The sequence below is a fragment of the Phocoena sinus genome, chromosome 6 (genome assembly GCF_008692025.1).
Source record: "Phocoena sinus isolate mPhoSin1 chromosome 6, mPhoSin1.pri, whole genome shotgun sequence".
Classification (NCBI taxonomy): domain Eukaryota; kingdom Metazoa; phylum Chordata; class Mammalia; order Artiodactyla; family Phocoenidae; genus Phocoena; species Phocoena sinus.
In genome coordinates this window covers 109,213,995-109,235,335 of record NC_045768.1, presented here as the reverse complement: position 1 = coordinate 109,235,335, position 21,341 = coordinate 109,213,995, and the positions used below count along the sequence as shown (strand labels likewise).

Below are 21,341 nucleotides of genomic sequence, written 5' to 3'. Positions count from 1 at the left end.
AAGAAGAACATGGTGGAGGTGCCAAGGTGGTCAGAGAGGGTAAAGTAAGGAAACAAAAGGCAAACAGGTTTTTCTTTGAAATGTACTTAAAATATTAATACAATACTGCAAAGTCTTTAGGTACACTTATCTAAATTTGTAACAAAATTCATAAAGAAAAAATCTTGTTCATTTTAGCATTTCACATTTTAAAATTTGTAGTATGAGTGTTGTGGTGCTAAGATATTACAATTAAAATATTCTAATTTTATTCTTTCCTCTAGACCAAAGTCCTAGATCAGTACATTGTGCACTAATTTCAGTATGCTTTTACCCCAGACAATTTACACTTAACTGAGGTAGCAAATTCGTATTTCCTATAACAGACTTAGGAAAACAAAACCAAAGCCCATCAGGTGGTTTGAGAGATGAATAAACTATGGAATACTCCAGGCCTGAATCTTTTTCAATTAGATACAGACTAGCAAGCAGCCTGGGAAATTGATTCTCTTTGAAGCTTCTGAAAGGTTTATACTGAGTCTACCAGTGTCTTTCTATGGACTGATTCTAAACCACATGCTGGAATGCCTCTTGCAGACAAGGAAGGGTAAGGGAGGGTGACCACGGATATAGTATGGTCAGGGCAGAGTGTAAAATAAAGTTGACCTCATAGACACAGGATAAAGTTTTCTTCTTAATCATAAAATCAACACACGACAGATCAGATTGAAACAGACAGAAACATACATCCATATATACCCACACATACATCATGTTGCCCTGAAGAGAGTTAATGGCCTCTAGTTTAGTATGACTTGACCAGCTGTACCTGGATGAAGGTTATTAACTTATCGAGAGGATAATATTCAGTGTCTGAGAGGCATAATTTTGCCCTTTGATGCTAAGGATGATCAAGGTAAAGGGACTTTGCCGATGAATGTGAGCGTTTTTAGGTCTTCGGGGTAAATAATCTTTATAGAGGAGAAGCTATATTTGGTGAGGGACTCCTCTCATTGTCAACTAGCTCTTTTTACTCTAAACTCTCATCAGCAATCTAGAGATAAAATTAAGTTGCTAATGAGAATTAGCGATGCTTATTTTTATGAACAAATTTTTGTGCAGGATTTCACATCAAACTCCTACGAGTTTGGGTAACAGCAGTGATGATGATGATGATGATGATTGATGATGCAGCGTTAGGATGTTTTGATTACAAACATAGGAACCTCAATTCAAAAAAAGTACAGGGATTTATTACCTTGTATAAGGAATCCCAAACTACTAAGGCTCCAGGTTTTTAGGCTCACACTTGGCATCATGGGACCCAATTCTTTCCTTCCAATGTGCTATTCTTGGTGTGTTAACAACCTGCATGGCTTCAAGATGGCCGCAGGTGTTCCTGTCACTGCATCCTTATATACCGATGTCCAGAACTGTGTGTGTGCATATACAGTACTCTTTTGTCACAGGGTCTGTGTCACAGGTCAGAAATGGATTACATGGATCTCATGGAAGCCAAGGGGAATGGAAGTAACATGATTAGCTTGGGATAATCTATATTTAGCTCTTGAGCAATGAAGCCAGCCTCTCAGCTGGTCGAGATTCTTTATCTAGTGATGGGATTTAAACCCTGCCCCTACAGGACTACTGTGATCTTTCAATAACTTTCACAGTTGAATATAATGGAATTAGAAGAACTCTAGACATCTCCCGAGTTCCACTTGTATCCTTTTGTTTTTCCATGCTGTGTAGCAGTAACTATTTCCTTCTGGTAATCAGGTTCAGTCACTTCAACCACAACATAATTATCTACCCTCATACCTTTTAAATTTTTTTCCTTTTGGTCTGTTTGCTCAGTGGCAGGAGGACTAAAATGGCAAGAAGGTAGCCTCCGCCAGCAGTCTGAATTGTTGTGCCTCTGGTGTCAATATTCCTGCCTTGAGTATTAAGGTGTCCAAACCAGCAGAGCCGCAGAAATAAGGGAAGCAAAATCACACATTTTTCAAGTGGCTCACTAGTGAAAATAGTGTTGCAGATGCTTGGATGCCTTCCCAAAGGCCGTTTCGCTCCTTCACTGCTTCTAGCATCTCAGCCACAGTTGCTAAATCACGTTAAGCCTAAGCCAATCACATAACCCTTCTATCCTGTTTTCTACTGGTCTACGGGTGTTCACGTGATTCAGTTCTCGTGAACTGAAGGCTCCCGAAAAGAATTTTTTCTCTCTAATAAGCATAAGGAATTTGAGGAGGGAGTTTGCCCCCTTTCTTTGTGCTGAGGGTACTTTCATATGAGAATGTGATATCTCGAGTAGTGGCAGCTACTTTGTTATCAAGAGAGGGCAAAAGTCAACACACTGAGGTCCCATGATGAGATCACTGTATCACTGAAATAACTCTGGGATACCCATTCTGGGTGTCTTCTGAAGTAAATAAATTTATATGGTTTAAGCCTTTATTAGGTTCTTTGTTCTTTCAAGCCAAAAACACCCTAGATGAAACATACAGGGAAGGTGGGTACTATAGGTAGCAGATCATACTGAGTGCAGCAGCCTGGTGCAGGGCACTGAGGACCCAATTATTCCTATCTATACTTTTTATTTTTTAATTTATTTTTTAACATCTTTATTGGAGTATTTTTTATACTTTACAATGGTGTGTTTATACTTTACAATGGTGTGTTAGTTTCTGCTGTATAACGAAGTGAATCGGCTATACATATACATACATCCCCATATCTCCTCCCTCTTGCATCTCCCTCCCACCCCTCTCGGTGGATACAAAGCACCGAGCTGATCTCCCTGTGCTATGAAGCTGCTTCCCACTAGCTATCTATTTTACACTTGGTAGTGTATATAATAAGTCCATGCTACTCTCTCACTTCATCCCAGCTTACCCTTCCCCCTCCCTGTGTCCTCAAGTCCATTCTCTATGTCTGTGTCTTTCTTTATTCTTGTCCTGTCCCTAAGTTCTTCAGAACCTTTTTTTTTTTTTAGATTCCATAAAAATGTTAGCAAACAGTATTTGTTTTTCTCTTTCTGACTTACTTCACTCTGTATGACAGTCTCTAGGTCCATCCACTTTGCTACAAATAACTCAATTTCGTTCTTTTTATGGCTGAGTAATATTCCATTGTATATATGTGCTACATCTTCTTTATCCATTTGTCTGTCGATGGACACTTAGGTTGCTTCCATCTCCGGGCTATTGTAAATAGAGCTGCAATGAACACTGTGCTACATGACTCTTGTTGAATTATGGTTTTCTCAGGGTATATGCCCAGTAGTGGGATTGCTGGGTCGTAGGGTAGTTCTATTTTTAGTTTTTTAAGGAAGCATACTGTTCTCCATAGTGGCTGTATCAATTTAAATTCACACCAACAGTCCCAAGAGGGTTCCCTTTTCTCCACACCCTTTCCAGCATTTATTGTTTGTAGACTTTTTGATGATGGCCATTCTGACCGGTGTGAGGTGATACCTCATTGTAGTTTTGATTTGCATTTCTCTAATGATTAGTGATGTTGAGCATCCTTTCATGTGTTTGTTGGCAGTCTGTATATCTTCTTTGGAGAAATGTGTATTTATGTCTTCTGCTCATTTTTGGATTGGGTTGTTTGTCTTTTTGATATTGAGCTGCATGAGCTGCCTGTATATTTTGGAGATTAATCCTTTGTCAGTTGCTTCATTTGCAAATATTTTCTCCCATCCTGAGTGTTGTCTTTTCATCTTGTTTATGGTTTCCTTTGCTATGCAAAAGCTTTTAAGTTTCATGAGGTCCCATTTGTTTATTTTTGGTTTTATTTCCACTTCTCTAGGAGGTGGGTCAAAAAGGATCTTGCTGTGATTTATGTCATAGAGTGTGCTGCCTATGTTTTCCTCTAAGAGTTTTATAATGTCTGGCCTTACATTTAGGTCCTAGATATATTTTAGTTCATAATATTAGCTAAGAACTTAGGCATTCTCTCTTTCTTCATGCTATGAGGCACTGTTCAAAGTACACCCATTTTATTGTTAACCTGCCTCAGGTTCTACTATCTACAGCTTAAGTTTATTCCTGAGAGACTGATCTAATTTTGGTGAAAGATAAAGTCAAATTTCTAGACCTGTAGAACTAAGGATAAAACCTCAAAAGGCAGTACGTTTGCCGAACTAAAAAGCATCTAGCGGCCTGTCAACCTTCCCTGGGAATACTCCTGTGTTTCAGGAGACGTAATAGAGTTAGTGTAGAGAACGAGGTACCAAGAATATAATGATGAATGATCTGTTCCAAGTTATTTGACATGGATACTTAATCAATGTCTACATGTAGTTACTTGAATACAATATTGTTATCAGGTTTGTTGTCCTACTCTTACTTTCCAAACTAACGTTTTCCTTAAACATGTTAGACTACAATCAAAATACAGGACATGAATAAAGCTCTTGGTTGTCAAGACTCAACTCTGTTTTATTTTATCTTTTTGTAATTAATACTCTCAGACCAAAGGAAAGAGAACAAATAATTATAGATCCATAGACTTTCAATAAAAAGAAGATTACAGGTAAAATAAACATCAGGTAGCTGTCAGTGAACAACAGGATATTTCAATCATTCAAGCCAGGTGTCTATTCATTTAAGAACGCATATTCATTTACACATAGAAAGACTGCAGATAATCTACAGTAGCGTATCTCAGAATGTGTTCCCTGGAATGTTACTTTATACTCCCCCCACCCTGCCCACCTGCCAAAAAGACACAATGTCAAATAAACCTGCATAATACGGCATACAATACCCTCCCCTTGAGCCAACTAATCACAACCTATCATGGTCAAATTTATTAGACTTGGGAAATCCTTTGACTATGTCCATTATCCTGTGGAATAATTATTACAAAGAATACATTTGGGAAATGTGTAAATTCTGATGATATCAGGGTTTTGTATCTCCAGGAACAAAAGTTGTTTTTCATCATTGTTTCTATGCTATGAAGTAATGGCAATGAACATTTTGCTGCAGTATACTGGAGCCAAAAGTAAGATTTAATATATGAGATATTGTAAAATCTGAGTATAAACACCTGAGTTCTTTTCTATAATGGAGAACTCCTCCAAATTTCCTGTTTATATTTTAGCTGGTCCAACAACAAAAAGAAGATGATATCTCAAAAATAGTTTGTGCATACATTTCCATCTAAAACATATGCTTAGGTCAAATTTAAAATGTTTCTTCTAATAGATTCTATTCCAGATCAATCTAATAGAATGCATACGATTGTATGCATGTGGGTCTTTCTATATGAACAAGGAAAAATGTGCTTACATAGTTTTAAAAAAGACTTCTTTTACCTGACCCCAATGAGGACATAATTTAAAAAAAATATAAACAGATTTATAGAAATATGAATAAATAAACCTATAATATAAAGTTAAACCACATTCACTACCAATTTCAGAAACTCTAGTTTTAAAAATAACTATGTCAAGAAAAAGTTTAATACTAAATGGAGCACAGGGAATATAGCTTACTGGTTGATAAGTAAAATTACTTTATTATAATACTGCTGTGGAATAAAATCACACACGTAACTTGTACATGCAGGGGAAATACAGCCTAATGTAAACAGATGGTTTTTAGCACATTCCTTTACTAGAATGTGGTCACCTGCCACAAAGTACACAAGCTCATGCATAAGATCAAGACTTTACATACAGCTGAGATCACAACATCATGCATATAACAGCAGCGTGCTAGACAATCGTACCACAAACTGTGCGGAAGTTCTCCCCCACCCCATAAGCCACTGCCAGCAGCTGCTGTGGAGTTTGGTTACCCATATCCGTGACATGAACGATGTCCTTTGGAGAATCTCGTTCCCTGTGGCTGTAAGTATTCTTATTTTTATAATATTTTAATGATGCTTGCTATCAAAATGTTAAGTACATAACTAGAAATTATGGAAAAGTAGACTTGTTACAATACTGAACAATTATATACATCTTATCTCAGGTACTTAAAATAAACACCACTTACATTTAAACATATCATCAAAAATAATTTACTTCTCAGGCTTAAATGAACCCAAATAACACATCTGATGACAGTGTTCCAGTGAAGGGGGAAAAAAAATCAACCTCCATAAAGTATTTCCTGACTGCTAGCACTAAAAAATCATGGCAAGAGTCATTCTAAGACCTGGCTAAAGTATGACTCATTGTAGGTAAGTTCTATATAAAAACATCTATTAGGATAATCTTTCAATTATATTTTGGTTGGATAAACAACCAAATTGATATTGATTATTTATTAGTCAATGAAAGCAAGTGTGGAATAGTTATCAAAATACTTCTCATTTCCCTGCACCTACAAGTGTACTTCAATGTCCTTCCATGCCTATTTATCTCCTAAGTATATTCTGGTAAAGAGAGAATTCTATTTTGTTATTAGGCGACAGCTGCTTGCTGAGTAACTGATGTTCATAAAAGCATAGAAGCAGAATTCTGGAACCAAAAGTCACTTTGAATGGTTCAGTTCCATGCCGCCTGGCAGCAGTATGTGCCCCTTTCAAAACAGTAAATTCAATACTTCTGGAATGCTCCAGGATATCCTTGAATCAGGCCAGGGAGTAAAGAAAAAAATACAGCCAACTCTCAATAACAATGGTAGGTAGGATGGATAAGTAAAAATCTGAAGATCTAAAAATCTTATTTTAATTAGTAAATTGAATCCCCTCTTTAAGTAAATATTTGACTGAAAATTTTTAATATTTTTTTGCCAGATAAAAAGAGGACTTTAATTTTGCCTCTTTTCTCTGCCCCCACCCCCGCCCAAACACTCTAGAGGAGGTGAAGAACTCTATAGTCTGATATATGTAGCTGCAAAGATGGAAACATATTTTGACATCTAGCTTTTCCAATTTAGATATTTAAAACTACCCATATCATATTCTAGTATATAAGGGCCTATCTACAGTTTCATCTTTGCATAATAAGGATGCTTTATATCTTGTTTAAAAATTAGTACTCCTTTAGCAAGGAATGACTACTTACCATAATCAACATGAGCAGTCACAGCCAACTTGTCTGACTTGGACAAGCCATAACTCAGTACTTACCAAGTTACACTTTCCTTAGAATGTAACATTTGCAAGTGATATGAAGTGAAGATGACAGTTTTACTCAACATTGGTGTTAATTCATGACTGGAGCCAGTAGGCCTTGATAAACTGGGCATAAGACAGGGCCTGTAATAGCTGCCTTTCCTGATTCCTGTGTATCTGGAGTAAATCACTGTACTACTCTGCCCCAGTTCTTCTCCAGTAATCATCATTCAATTACCTCAAGATACTGATGCGAAATACTTCTTATTATAACGCTAGTCATATAACTGTTTCAATTAGCAACATCCATATTATATTGGTTTCAAATGTGTAATTTGAACTTTAACTTCTTATAAATCATTCTACTTTCATTAAAAGTATCAGTCTTCTATTCACTGAAAGTAAAAACTGGTGAAAGAGAACAAATATAACATATTTGTTGCGTATAACATATTTGCTTTATAACATATATACTTTGTTGTATTTGGGCTAAGACTTAACTGATGATGTATATGTATTAGTAAACCTTTGTAGCAGTGTTATATTTTTATTCATGTACAAGAAAAATTTAACAGAGAAGTCATATATAATAAGCAAAAGTCAATTTAATTTCAAAATGTCATTTGTATTATTATGTGCATATTTATAAGATCAGTAGTTCTTTAATATTAATTAAGGAATATTAATATTAAGGTAACTAGGGAGTCCTTAATACCTCTACAACAAATGAAGAACGTTGGTTTTTGAAAATTAAATAAATTAACATAACTGCCAGATAAATTTTTCCATAGAAAATGATCCACCCATAAGTATTAGTTCTGAGTGTTACATAATTTCTATTAGATTTCTAAGAGTAAGTCTAGTAGATACTTAAACGTTTCTGAAACTCTGAATCTTTCCAGAATATATTAAAATAAGAACAGGGGTAAGGGGGAATCAGAGAAAGAATTGTCTTCACATTTTGATCACTCATATGTTATATTAAGAAATAATTAAATAATATATTAATTTCAAACAGTTCTTTTTGCTTCTCCCACTCTCCCTGCTCTCTATTCGTGTTTGCTTATTGTCTTAAGAAAAAAGAATTAAAGAATTAATGCAAAATTATTCAGTTTTATAACAGAATCTATAAGTTGTTTCTATGCCATCATGTATTAGATTGTTAAAGGCATTATTTAAAGACATTTTGATGTGTCACGAACTAGAAAAATGTCCTTTGTGATTATCTCTGATAAAAATAGCATTGTTAGTAAATGGAAATGATGAAACAAAGAAAATGCTGCAGATAAAAGTTTGATGAACATATTTTGTGCTCTCGACTTATAATGTAGTAGTATCTCAACCAAGTCCAGTGGCGGGCTGCATATATGTCATGGAAGCTGCCATACAAAGTGAGCAGTAGCAAGATTAGAACATGACATGGTAAGGTAAAAAGAAATGACTAAGTCACATAGCAATAACTTCAAATACCGGGCTTTGCAATGATTGAAAAGTCATGTTCAGTGACTTGTAAGTTACTTGCAAGTTTACTATGTTGGAAAGCTGCAGCAAGACAACAATAAAGTTCGCAACTGTTACAAATATTCAAATTCTTCACTTACCTCATCTGGGTTGGCATTAAAGGTGAGGCTGCCTTCATCCAGCTGCATGTACAATTTTCTAAAAGAAAATCCTAGAGGTGGGTTCTTATTGTATATGGAACAGTGACCCCAAGTGGATTTACACAACCTGTAAGTAAGATAAAAGCAGACGAGAAAACATGACTATATTGAATTTTTCTAAGTTAAATATGTATATATATGATAAAACAGTGATATGAAATAACATAAAATTGGATTTTACAGCTCTAAAGTATAAAATGTTTACTTTTATACTTGCTTTATTTGTTTACCAGAGTAAGATAGACATGTCTTCAATTTAGCAATTTTGACAGCACTTAATAAATGTGAGTTACAAAGATTAGTAATATTTGTGAGTCCTACTGAAGTTAAACATAAATAATGATGATGATGATGATAGCCAACATTTACCAAGTGCTTACTCAATGCCAGGCACTATTTAAAGCATTTTAATAGTATTAACTTGCTCAGTCTTTACAACAAGCCCATGATTTGGTGCTACAGATAAAGAAACAGACACCATAAAAAAGTTGCCCAGGGAAACACAGCTCGATCTGAATCCAAGGAGCTTACTCCTGAGTTTGCAAACAGGCTCCAGACGCACAGGCTCAGCGGCCATGGCTCACGGGCCCAGCCTCTCCGAGGCATGTAGGATCTTCCCGGACTGGGGCACGAACCCGCGTCCCCTGCATCAGCAGGCGGACTCTCAACCACTGCGCCACCAGGGAAGCCCCTGAGTTTGCAATCTTAACCAAGAGTTTAAATAGAATTAAGCAAGTATGTGCTCTATTGCAAAATATAACCGAATTGGTGGAAGGAGGAAGGTTGCTGGGCAGAGGGAGAAATTGTAATGCTATAACTTCAATACTTAAATGAAAAGTTGCAACATTAAGTTTAGCAGTTTTTAAGATACTGCTTCAAAACGCTGGTTCTTTACTATCACAGCTATATATGATTGTTTACAAAATCTGTAATACTTAAAATGCTAATGGTTCATACCTCAAAACACACTGTTTCTACACATTGGTATACCTGTTTCCAACTGTTTGAGGCATTAGCTACTGGTTGTTATTTGAAAGCTAACGTTTCATCTTATTACAATGCCTGGAAATTCTGGATGTATTCATCCAGAAAGTGAACCATAGTTTCACTTTCTGATATTCATCATTGATTTTTGGCTCAAACTTCCTTCTTTTCTCACACACACAGCTTACAAGAAAACAAAAAAGTTACCGTCTCAGCCTGTAACATCAAAATTTCTGAGGATAGTGGGTAAAATATCTAATTTTGTATGGGAATATCTTCTTAATAGTTAATTTATATCCTTGCATTATTTTTACCAACCAAATGAAATCACTGATTTCGTAACAATGAGTTTAGTAACTTGTTAGAAAATTATCAATATTTTAGCAGTCTCTTTAATCTAGTCCCATAGCTTTTGATTTTATTACTAAGCTACATGAAAGCAACAGAACCTCTCAACATCCAAATTAAAAAAACAAAAAACTAAGCAAGCCTTTAATTTATCACTAAGAAAAAAAAAATCCAAGCATCAGATATATAGGCATAATTATGTGGTAAACACTAAAGGAAACATTTCTTTTAAAAATGAACAATCCAAATTTAAATCCCAAATGAAAACCACATTCTGATTGAGTTCATATAAGCATAGAAATAAACTCTTCTACAAAGTTCAAATATAGGATCATAAATTAAGTTTGATGGGAATACTAAAGTGTAGAAAAGAGGTTATAAATAAAAGTGAGCCAGTTTTAAAGTACTTTGTTTTTTAAGAAGATGTTGGGGGTAGGAGTTTATTAATTAATTTATTTATTTTTGTTGTGTTGGGTCTTCGTTTCTGTGCGAGGGCTTTCTCTAGTTGTGGTGAGTGGGGGTCACTCGTCATCGCGGTGTGCGGGCCTCTCACTATCGTGGCCTCTCTCGCTGCGGAGCACAGGCTCCAGATGCGCAGGCTCAGTAGTTGTGGCTCACGGGCCTAGTTGCTCCGCGGCATGTGGGATCCTCCCAGACCAGGGCTCGAACCTGTGTCCCCTGCATTAGCAGGCAGGTTCTCAACCACTGCGCCACCAGGGAAGCCCTAAAGTACTTTTCTTTCCTCTTACACTGAACAATTAAAACTTAATAACTATACTTTAAATATTACTAATAGAATTTCCTCTCACTTCCACAGTAACTTCATTATGACAAGACAAGGGAAGAATAACAAGATGATATTGATGATTTTTAGCTATTTGAAGGTTGAGAAATGAACTACATAATTAATACTATAATTCTGTAGCATCGGGAAGCCTGAGTTAAAAATGTCATTGTTGGTAATACATTTTTACTAAAGTTTGGCTATTTAGATAATTGATTCTCTCCATAGATTTTCATTGAAAAATGGTTTTAAAGTCTCAAAAAACTTGTTTTTAGACATGTTTTACTCCGTTCAGAAGTTTCATTTTAAAATAATGAGACTTAAGTAAACTTTGGTAAAGAATGCTAGAAAACCCAAGATTCAATGATTCTTTCATTTTCATGACTCATGTATACAATCTGTTAAGGAGTAACTTAGGTTCCATAGATTCTATTGCACCAAAAGTTCTTAGATTTATAGCTTAAATTTAACCTGGTAAAAGAGCTGTTGAAATTTCTACAGTCTACTTTCACTTCAGCAAGTAGATTCTCTCTCTGCTTTCCAATACTTGCCTAATTCATTGAACAAATAGTGGTTAGAAAATATAAAAAGTAGATGAAATATTCACCAGTTAAAGTTTATGCTAACAAGCAGCACCAACCCCCCCCAAAAAAACAAACAAACAAACAAACACAAAAAACCCACAACCTGTAGGCAAGATTCTACTTAGAGCTTATCTGGATCCAACATAGTGGGCTGAACTTACCCTTGCCAGAGAAGTTCATCATTGGCCAGGTCCTGCCAAACACAGGAAGCTAAGCAGAGGTCAGTTGCATTCAGGTAGGACAAGATGGTAAAGCTTAGCTCGGGAGGCAACATTTCCAAATTAATGAATCCTTCCTGTTCTTTCGATTTCCTTGTCTTCAAAAGATGATATATATCAATGCCCCCTTGGACTTGTTTGCGATGACTGGTGTTAGAAATGCTGCTGGCAGCCATCCTCCTGCCCTGCTCTCTGCTGAGGTAGCCTTGCTCACTGTAGCTTTCCTGCTGTAGCTGCTGGTTTCTGGCCACTCTCCACAGCCCCTGACCCATCTGCAAGCCTGGGAGAAAGCCAGAATGGAGTAAGAAGGCGACATTACAAAAGTAATCCACCTCTCCCTGCGGTACAACAAGTCTACATGAAGCATTCATTTATCAGAATGAACATTGCTCATTAAAGCGTATTAAATGGAGTAGGAAATTACAAATAGTTGGAACATAGTAAGTATGAAACTTGGATGGAAAACTATTTAGTTTGATTATCACCTTTATCTCAGTTTGCTAACCACTTTTAAAGTCCACAGGTGACATAATCATTTTTCACAAGGTAAGATTTAAAAGTTACTGATGTCTTAAAGACTCTTACAAATTATAATTATGTGGACTTATGGGCCAGTATTAAATACAACTCTGATCAGAGCACAGGACTTCACTTAAAAGGCCTGTACACCCTGCTTTTTATCACAACCCAGGCTAAGCTAAGCTAGGCCCTTTTAACCAAATTCCCAGATGCATAACAGCTGTGAAACAGGCTTTTCATTTAATTCTTGCCAGTCTGCTCTTAAGTTGTAGGCTGTAATAAAATGTAACATAGGCCCTGAAGTCTAATTCAGAAACCTTATAAATTAGACACGTAGGACTCCATGATAAAAAGCTCAGTAATGACTATTTGGTTCTGTTGCTGCTTTAAATACAAATCATAATTTAGACTAATTTTCCAGTTCTTCTCCAGGAGCCCTATGGACTCCTCAGAGGTACCTGGGAAAAGGCAGGAGAAGGGATGGGAGTGCTCTAGCCTCTTCTCTCTCCACTGACCTCCAACCAAAGTAGCTCTACATTTATCTCTTACAAATATCAGACTTCCTCATATACAAATATTTAGAAGACTATTGGCCTAGACTTTTCTATTTCACTTGTTTTGCAAATAAGTAACTTTTCCTGGGCAAATAAATTCACTGAGAAAATGAAATCAGGAAGAGCTTTTAACTAACACAAATAATTATTTTCATGATCTCTTTTACAACAAAATATTCTTGTTTTAAAAGCCCAAGTTGATTACTGGGACGTGCGTGTTTTTAAAAATTTGGAGGAAGGAAATGGATTTTTGTTCAAAATCATTAAACTAAATTTCATAGCGTGACCTAACCTTAAAATATGGTTTTGTTTTAATTGGCTGCTTACAATAAGGAGTAATAATCAAACAATAAAAAGCAACCCCTCCCCAAGCCCACTGGTGACCAGAAATTCTGAAAATTATTAGGAATAATTTGAATACTGAGTAGAATTTCAAAGAATGTCACCGAGTATTTTTTCAGTATTTAAAAGGGCATGTATATTTATTGAATTATTGTTCTGTTAGTTGGATAATGGCCACTGTAACAGGCTACTTGTTGATTAAAACAGAAAAAACAGTCCAGGATAATTTTTCTCTCTTTGTCCTTACTGTGAACTGCTTGGAAATCCACAAGCTTAAGCTATAAAGAGATGCGGGAGGGAGGATACAGAGAGAAGGAACATATTAATAATTTTTAAATGTGGGGAAATTTGTTTTTGCAAAGAAACCACAAAAGGTAGTAACTTTTCCTCCCTATGACACATACTACCATAATGGTAGCAGTTCCTGAAGTAGTGGTTAAGCTATTAATAATTAAATTCTTATTTTCTATTAGAATGATTGAAATCCCAAACTGACAACACCAAATGCTGGCAAGGATGTGTGAATTCAAAATGGTACAGTCACTTTGGAAGACAGTTTGACAGTTTCTTACAAAAATAAACATACTTTTACCATATGGTCCAGCATTTATGCTCCTTGGCATCTACCCAAATAAGTTGGGAACTCATGTCCACACAAAAGCCTGCACACAAACCTGCAGCTTTAGTCATAATTACCAAAACTTATAAGCAATCAAGTTGTCCTTCAGCAGGTGAATGGATAATTTACTGTGGTACACCCAGACAATGGAATGTTTAGTGCTAGAAAGAAGTAAGCTATCAAGCCATGAAAAGATATGGAAGAAACTTAAGTGCATATTACTAAGTGAAAGCAGCCGATCTGAAAATGCTATGTCATATGTGATTCCAATTATAAGACATCCTAGAAAAGGCAAAACTACAGACAGTAAATTAACACAGAAAAAAATACAGAATATCAACAAAAATTTGTAAGGAGCTATAAGTTTCCTTAATGTTTAAATATGCTATGTCATGTTACAACGTAAGTACAACTTAATTTTGACACAAAAGACTCATAAACATTTAAAAATTTTTATCATAGCCACTTCTCTGTTTATCTTAGCAAGAAAATATCTAGAAATTGAATTGATTGCTAAGCTCACCCAGTGTATCTGTCATCATTTTAGATAATTATATTTATTCTTCTCTTTTGCATTTGCAGCACTAAAGGTAAATAATCAAACGTGGTGACTGATGTCTGAAGTCTCAAGATTTAAGGCATTTAGTATCAATTTTGTATGTACTTTCCCTACAACATCTTTCTAGTGACATATGGTTAGGCAGCTGTTATTATTCTCAGGGATGTTGCTAGGGGACACAGAATCAGGGTGATTTCCCTAGGCTCTGGACTTTAATGGGGATCACTTAAATAGAGCACTGGATAAAGTGATTCGGAGAGCATCCAGCAGGTAGAAAAGAGGTTAAGCCAACAGCCGGTTCTTAGGATTAAAAAAAGTTGATGGGGAGGGTGGAGGTTTGAGGCTCATCTACACGTGATTCAGACAAAGAAAACTGCATTTTCTATTCTTCTACTGCTAAATAAATATTCTTCTATTGCAAATTACCCTTGCAGGATGTCTTTTTCCCTTTAAAGCAGCTCTTGATATGGAGCACGAACACAGTATGATAAATCACTTGAGAAGGATTACTATCATATATTTATCCTTCGGAGAAAGGAAAGGGTGTCGACAGTGTTCCACCCCACTCCCAGTCTTCCTTAGGGTAATAGTGTGTGAATCGTGGACAGAAACTGTCAGAAAGTGATAAAACTCTCAAAAAGACAGGAGATCCACTACAGAAGCTGCGAAGCAAGTCACGGAGGGAGCATGGTGCTGTGGACTCTGAAGTTGAACAGACTTGAGTTCAAATCCTGACTTCACTGATGAGCACTTACAGGACCTTGGGGAAATCTACTCGACTAGTCTAAGCTTTGGTTTCCTCATATTAAGGTGATAATTTGCATATAATATAGGGGTAATACATATAGCTCAGAGGGCTGTTGTATTAAACATTACATATAAAGTGCACTTACAGCTAATAATAAAATGTTAGCTCATTTGTTTTGACAAAACCATATTTTCAGAGTGAAAATGATGAGCATTTCAGTAAAACTTATTGAATGATACTTCAATTATCACATAAAAAAAAGAAATCCATGAGTGAGTCTACACTGATTGATCACTAAATATTACATGAAGAATAGGAAAGCTCTTCCTTATAGTAAAATTCGAATAATGAGTTAGAAAAATCATCATTTAACTTACCATCATAGAAAAACTAATTCTTAAGGCAAGAATTATCAGTGGGTGCTGAATCTGGAATTTGATAAAGAATGGAAGATTTACAGAGTCTCAAATATATTTACTCATTAATCACAAAAAGAAATTAAGAAATCAGACAATATTTAACCAAGTGTTCAACTTAACATTTACCAATAAGAGACAAACGGGACATATATGCCTCTCTGGACATGATACCCTGAGAAGGATAGGACATATATGCCTCTCTGGACGTGATACCCTGAGAAGGATATAACAATTATACAGTACTCTGGCCAAAAATGTATAACCTTTATCTAATCATGAGGAGTATCAGAGAAACCCAAGAGTCTATAAATAATCTTTTTTTCCTTCAAAATTGCCAATGCTGTGAAGATAAAGAAAGGAATCGTTCCAGATTAAAGGACACTGAAAAACATGACATCTAAATGCAGTGTGTGGACTGGATCTTAGCATGAAAAAAAAGTGCTAGAAAGGACATTATTGGGATAACTGAAAAACTAGACATATGGGCTGTAGATTGGATAAAAATACTTATATGAATGTCAACTCTTCTGAATTTGATAACTGTACAGCGGTTTTGTCAGAGTATATTCTTGTTCTTTAGGAAAAAAACTGAATTATTAAGGCATAATGTATAAGACAGTCTCAGATGGTTCAGAAAAACAAACATCTGTCTCTATACAGAAAGAATGTTAACGCAATGTTGCAAAATGTTTAAAATTGGTGAATCTGGGTAAAAGGTACACACCAGTTATTTTTATTAATCGTACAACCTTTCTGTAAACAGAAATCTCCTGGTTGAGGAATCCAAGCATGTGAAATTTGAAAATAACTGAGTTTGATGTGCACTAAGTATAAGAATTACTGCCCTAAGAGCTTAGCGTCATACAGACTGAAAACCATCACGGAGATAAATGCTCAGCATCAGAGTTTAATAGTAGTAGAGACCCCTGTCAAGGCAAACATCAAAATAGTAAGAATTATTCTTGCCAGTTGTGGTAGAAAATTTTCTTTTAAAGGCTGAAGAAGTATTTTTAAAGACAGTAGGGGAAAAAAATACCCCTTTAACTTTGCGTGTGCAGATTTAAGGCTTGGAATTCCTGGCTGCGTTCCCTCCTTTCATACATAATATTATGTGCACAATATTTTTAACATAATATTTAATAATATAAATATTAAACCATAATATTGTTTTTGTACTATAAACCACAATTTATTTAGTACTTACTCTATGCCAAGTTTTAATACATTTTCTCATTTTTGTCCTCAAAACAACCTTCAGAGGTAGATATTATTCTAATTTTATAGCTGAAGAAATAGTGACTCAGAGAGGTTAAGCAACTTTGCCCAAGATCTCAGAGCTGGCAAATGGAAAACTCAGGATTCCATCTCAGGTCTATCTGAGTCCAAAGGTTAGCCCTAACCACCAAACCTTATGCCCAGAACTGGCAAAGACGATCCACCATCTGCTTCTTCATCACTAGCTCTCATCTCTTCTCCCTCTGTCACTGCTTATTACCTCCATGCTGCTCCCAGCTGCAGCCTCTCTTTAGGCTACTGTTCTTGTGGAAAGCACATACACTTTGACGTGAAAAAAGATCTGGTTCAGACTCCCACACAGAATCTGTTTAGCTTATAGTCTGTGGTACTCATTTTCCTCACTAGATAAACAGTGAATAAGTCTTATCCCATGGAACTTAAAGGGGTTAAGAGAACCTAAGCCATAGGGAATTTATCATAACAGGTAGTTTTGTAGTCACCACTCAGTCCCCTTTAAATGATAACTCTTATTTATTTTGGTTCTCCCATTTCAGAGTACACCTGGTTATTCTGGACCTAATGATCTGAGTAGTTATAATCCTGGTTCCAAATTCCATTAATTGAGGATCTATGAATTCGGAGATGCCATTTACCTTCGCTAGGAGAAAAAAATAACAACTAGTAAATATATAAAGTTAGAAGAAACTAACTTTGCTTAGGCTGACAGCCTTAGCTTGGCAAATAAGGTCAAGTATTTAGTTATCAGTCAGTGATAACAGAGATACCTTTTGGCATTTAAGTACTACCATCATCTTTAATCACTATAGACATGTTTCTAGAAATGAAAACTTTAAGACTTCATGGGAAGATTCAACATATCAGGAGTCCTTATGGCGGTATCACAAAATAAATCGATTAATAAGAAAGTTCTACTCTAGATCTTTATGACATCTTCACATCCCAGGAACTTGAATTATAAAGAGCTTTATGGATAGAGTGTCAATTTCTTGGATCTTTGAAATCAATGTTACAACTGTTGAGATCTATATTTTTAAAGCATATTTCTTGATTATAAAATACGAATTAGGGGCTTCCCTGGTGACGCAGTGGTTAAGAATCTGCCTGCCAATGCAGGGGACACGGGTTCGATCCCTGGTCCGGGAAGATCCCACATGCCGCGGAGCAACGAAGCCTGTGCGCCACAACTACTGAGACTGCGCTCTAGAGCCCGCAAGCCGCAACTACTGAGCCTGCATGCCACAACTACTGAAGCCCACGCGCCTAGAGCCCATGCTCCGCAACAAGAGAAGCCACCACAATGAGAAGCCTGTGCACCACAACGAAGAGTAGCCCCCACTGGTCGCAACTAGAGAAAGCCCACGCACAGCAACAAAGACCCAATGCAGTCAAAGATAAATAATAAATTAAAAAAAATAAAATACGAATTACTCAAACATATGTTCCTTAAGATGACAATAATTTTGGAACTCACCTATCATACTGTGCTTTATTATTGTTTACTAAAAGAAATAAAAATTAAAAAATATATACAGGTAGTCCTTGCCTTGTACAGTACCAAGCTAAGTACTGGCTGACAGTTCCATGGGACTGTGCACAGCAAGGCCACAGTTCTAACACTCACGCATTTCAGTTTACATGGTACTGTGCAGAGTAAGAACTGCCTGTAAGTACTAAGATGGGGGACTAATTCAACACAATAGGCTACATGGAAAAATCCAATACTAAACACAGTGCCTTACACCTACAAAGCACTCAGTAAATATTTGTTGACTGCAAGAATGGATGAATGGTAAACAATAAGAAAAACTGAATTAGATGAACCTCGACCTAAATATCACATCTTTCAAAAAGTCATCAGAATGGATCATAGACTTAAATGTAAAGCATAAAAGAATAAAACTTTTAGAAAAATACAGAGAAGGAAATCTTAGGGATCTATGTCTAGGCAAAGAGAGTTCATCAAAAGTACAATCCATAAAAGTAAAAGTTGATAAAGTCGACCTCATCAATATTAAAACTTTTGCTCTTTGATAGCCCATGTGAAGACAAAAACACAAGCTACAGGCTGAGAGAAAATATTTCCAAACCACATATCTGACAAAGGACTAGTAGCGAGAATATATAAACAATTTTCAAACTCAAAAGCAAAAAATCAAACAATTCAATTAAAAAATGAACATAATATTTACAATAGCCAGGACATGGAAGCAACCTAAATGCCCATCAACAGATGAATGGATAAAGATGTGGCACATATATACAATGGAATATTACTCAGCCATAAAAAGAAACGAAATTGAGTTATTTGTAGTGAGGTGGATGGACCTAGAGTCTGTCATACAGAGTAACGTAAGTCAGAAAGAGAAAAACAAATACCCTATGCTAACACATAATACATGGAATCTAAAAAAAAACCTAGGGGCAGGGCAGGAATAAAGATGCAGACATAGAGAATGGACTTGAGGACACAGATAAGGGGAAGGGTAAGCTGGGACGAAGTGAGAGAGTAGCATTGACATATATACACTACCAAACGTAAGGTAGATAGCTAGTGGGAAGCACCTGCGTAGCACAGGGAGATCAGCTCTGTGCTTTGTGTCCACCTAGAGGGGTGGGATAGGGAGGGAGGGAGGGAGACGCAAGAGGGAAGAGATATGCGGATATATGTATATGTATAACTGATTCACTTTGCTATACAGCAGAAACTAACATACCATTGTAAAGCAATTATACTCCAATAAAGATGTTAAAAAAGAAAAATTGGACATAAGACATGAACAGATATTTCGCCAAAGAGGACATACAAATGGTACACAATCACATGATAGACGTTCAGCATCATTACCCAGGAGGGAGGTGGGTGTAGTTATAAAAGGGCAGCACCAGGGATCCCGGTGGTGTTTGAACTGTTCAGTGTCTTGACTGTGGTGCTGGATATGTGAATCTGTGCAGAATCTCATACACACAGATACACATTTGAGCAAAAATAAACTGGGGAATTCTGAATAAGATAGGTGCAATGTATTAATGTCAATATCCTGGTTGTGATAGTATATAATGGTTATGCAATATGTCACTGCCTAGGGAAACTAGGCAAAGTGTACAAGAGATCTCTTGGTATATTTCTTGCAACTGCATGTGTATCTACAATTAACTGGAAAAAAAAAAGGACAGAGTATTGTACACTTAAAATGGGTGAATTTTACGGTAAATGGGTGAATTTTACGGTAAATGATACCATAATATAGTTTTTCAAAGAACTAGAGACTCTAATAAACACTCTAAAGAAGGTGACCAAGGACACAGCAAGCCTAGTGTCTGTGACAAATAGTAACTATTTTAGATTTAAGGATACCCAACTAATTATTAAAAATCTATGACCTATGAATCACCTCTGACTTCGTGGAATGTACTGTATAGATTAAAAGAAGACAGAATCAAGGAATACGAATACTTAAGGATACAGATCTATAATAATGTTTTGACTATTTACCTAGGAAGTATCAATAATGGAGTAACAGTATAAATGCAAAAGGACTGATGTGTGCCTGTTACTTGGTCTAATAAAAAAAAACCCAGCATAAATGCAAAATACATTAAAGAAAATTGGTTTAACTACTCATTAAAAATCAAAGTACATAAACTAATGTGATTTAATTTGGATTGCTTCAATTCCAATTTTATAATATTTCTGATTTGTGGGAATAATGATCCAATTTGGTAAAAATATTTTAAAAATCAGTAAGTTGTTTAATCTCCTTACTACTTAGATATCCTTGTTTCTATGAAAATAACAGCGACAATAATAATAGTACTTTTTTTACACATTGACCGGATAATTTAGAAGTCTGTATTTTTTAATCTAAGTATTTAGGCCTTTTGGTTTTTAAAATTAATATCTAGCTTTATTATGCTGAGACTAGAGAATGTGGGCTCTATGATGTGTGCTTGAGAGAAATGTGTAGGTTTTCTTGACACTGCTACTTTGGAGAGTGAATTTAAAGTTGGAGTTCCAGTTATGCCATATGCTGTATGACCTTAGATATTTCAAACGAGGTTTCTGATCTTCGGTTACCTACAAAATAGGGGAAATCACTCCTATCTATTTTACAGGACTGCTATAAGCCTTAACTGAGATAACATATATAAAAGCATCTTTTAATTGGCAAAGCAGTATGTACGCCCTGACTCATTTCCTTTTTTCTAATGCAAAAATCTGAGAAACAGCTATATTTTTCTGACATATTTTGGATGCACTTTTCTCATTTTTTAAAAAAGAAATACAGTGGTAGTCTAAACAAATCTGTTGTAACATAGCACAAAGGCACTTCCACTTAGGACGCAGCATAGATTAGATTAATTACCAAGAACTCTATCAAGTTAATTATTAACGTTTATGAGAACAATACTTTTCTGTTATTGTAATGTCTTGTTCTCTTTTCAAAAGAGTAGAGTATTTCCACAAAAGAATGATAGAGATTACTTTATTAATACCTGTTGGTATATCTAATATAAAATTATCTTTAAAATATATTAAACAGCTTTAATCAAAACATCCCTATGTAACAAGTTAAACATCAAATAAAGTACTATTCTAAAAGAACACACTGTACCACTGCTTTTAGCAATTTTATGGCACTAAGCATTCAAATAGCACATGCTGTGGAAACAAATATATGTAATAAAGAATGG

At 35.8% G+C, this 21,341-nt stretch overlaps 1 protein-coding gene across 1 annotated transcript in view; it reads right to left on the bottom strand.

The window, feature by feature from the left end:
• The window catches only part of FBXO8 (F-box protein 8), a 39,095-nt gene that overhangs the window by 12,577 nt on the left and 5,177 nt on the right, over positions 1-21,341 (bottom strand). Inside the window, exons 2-3 of the mRNA XM_032635468.1 lie at positions 11,576-11,912; positions 8,655-8,781 (exon numbers count right to left, since the gene is read on the bottom strand). Coding sequence (XP_032491359.1) covers positions 8,655-8,781; positions 11,576-11,904 — 456 coding nt within the window. The 5' untranslated portion in view covers positions 11,905-11,912. The remainder of the gene's footprint in view (positions 1-8,654; positions 8,782-11,575; positions 11,913-21,341) is intronic.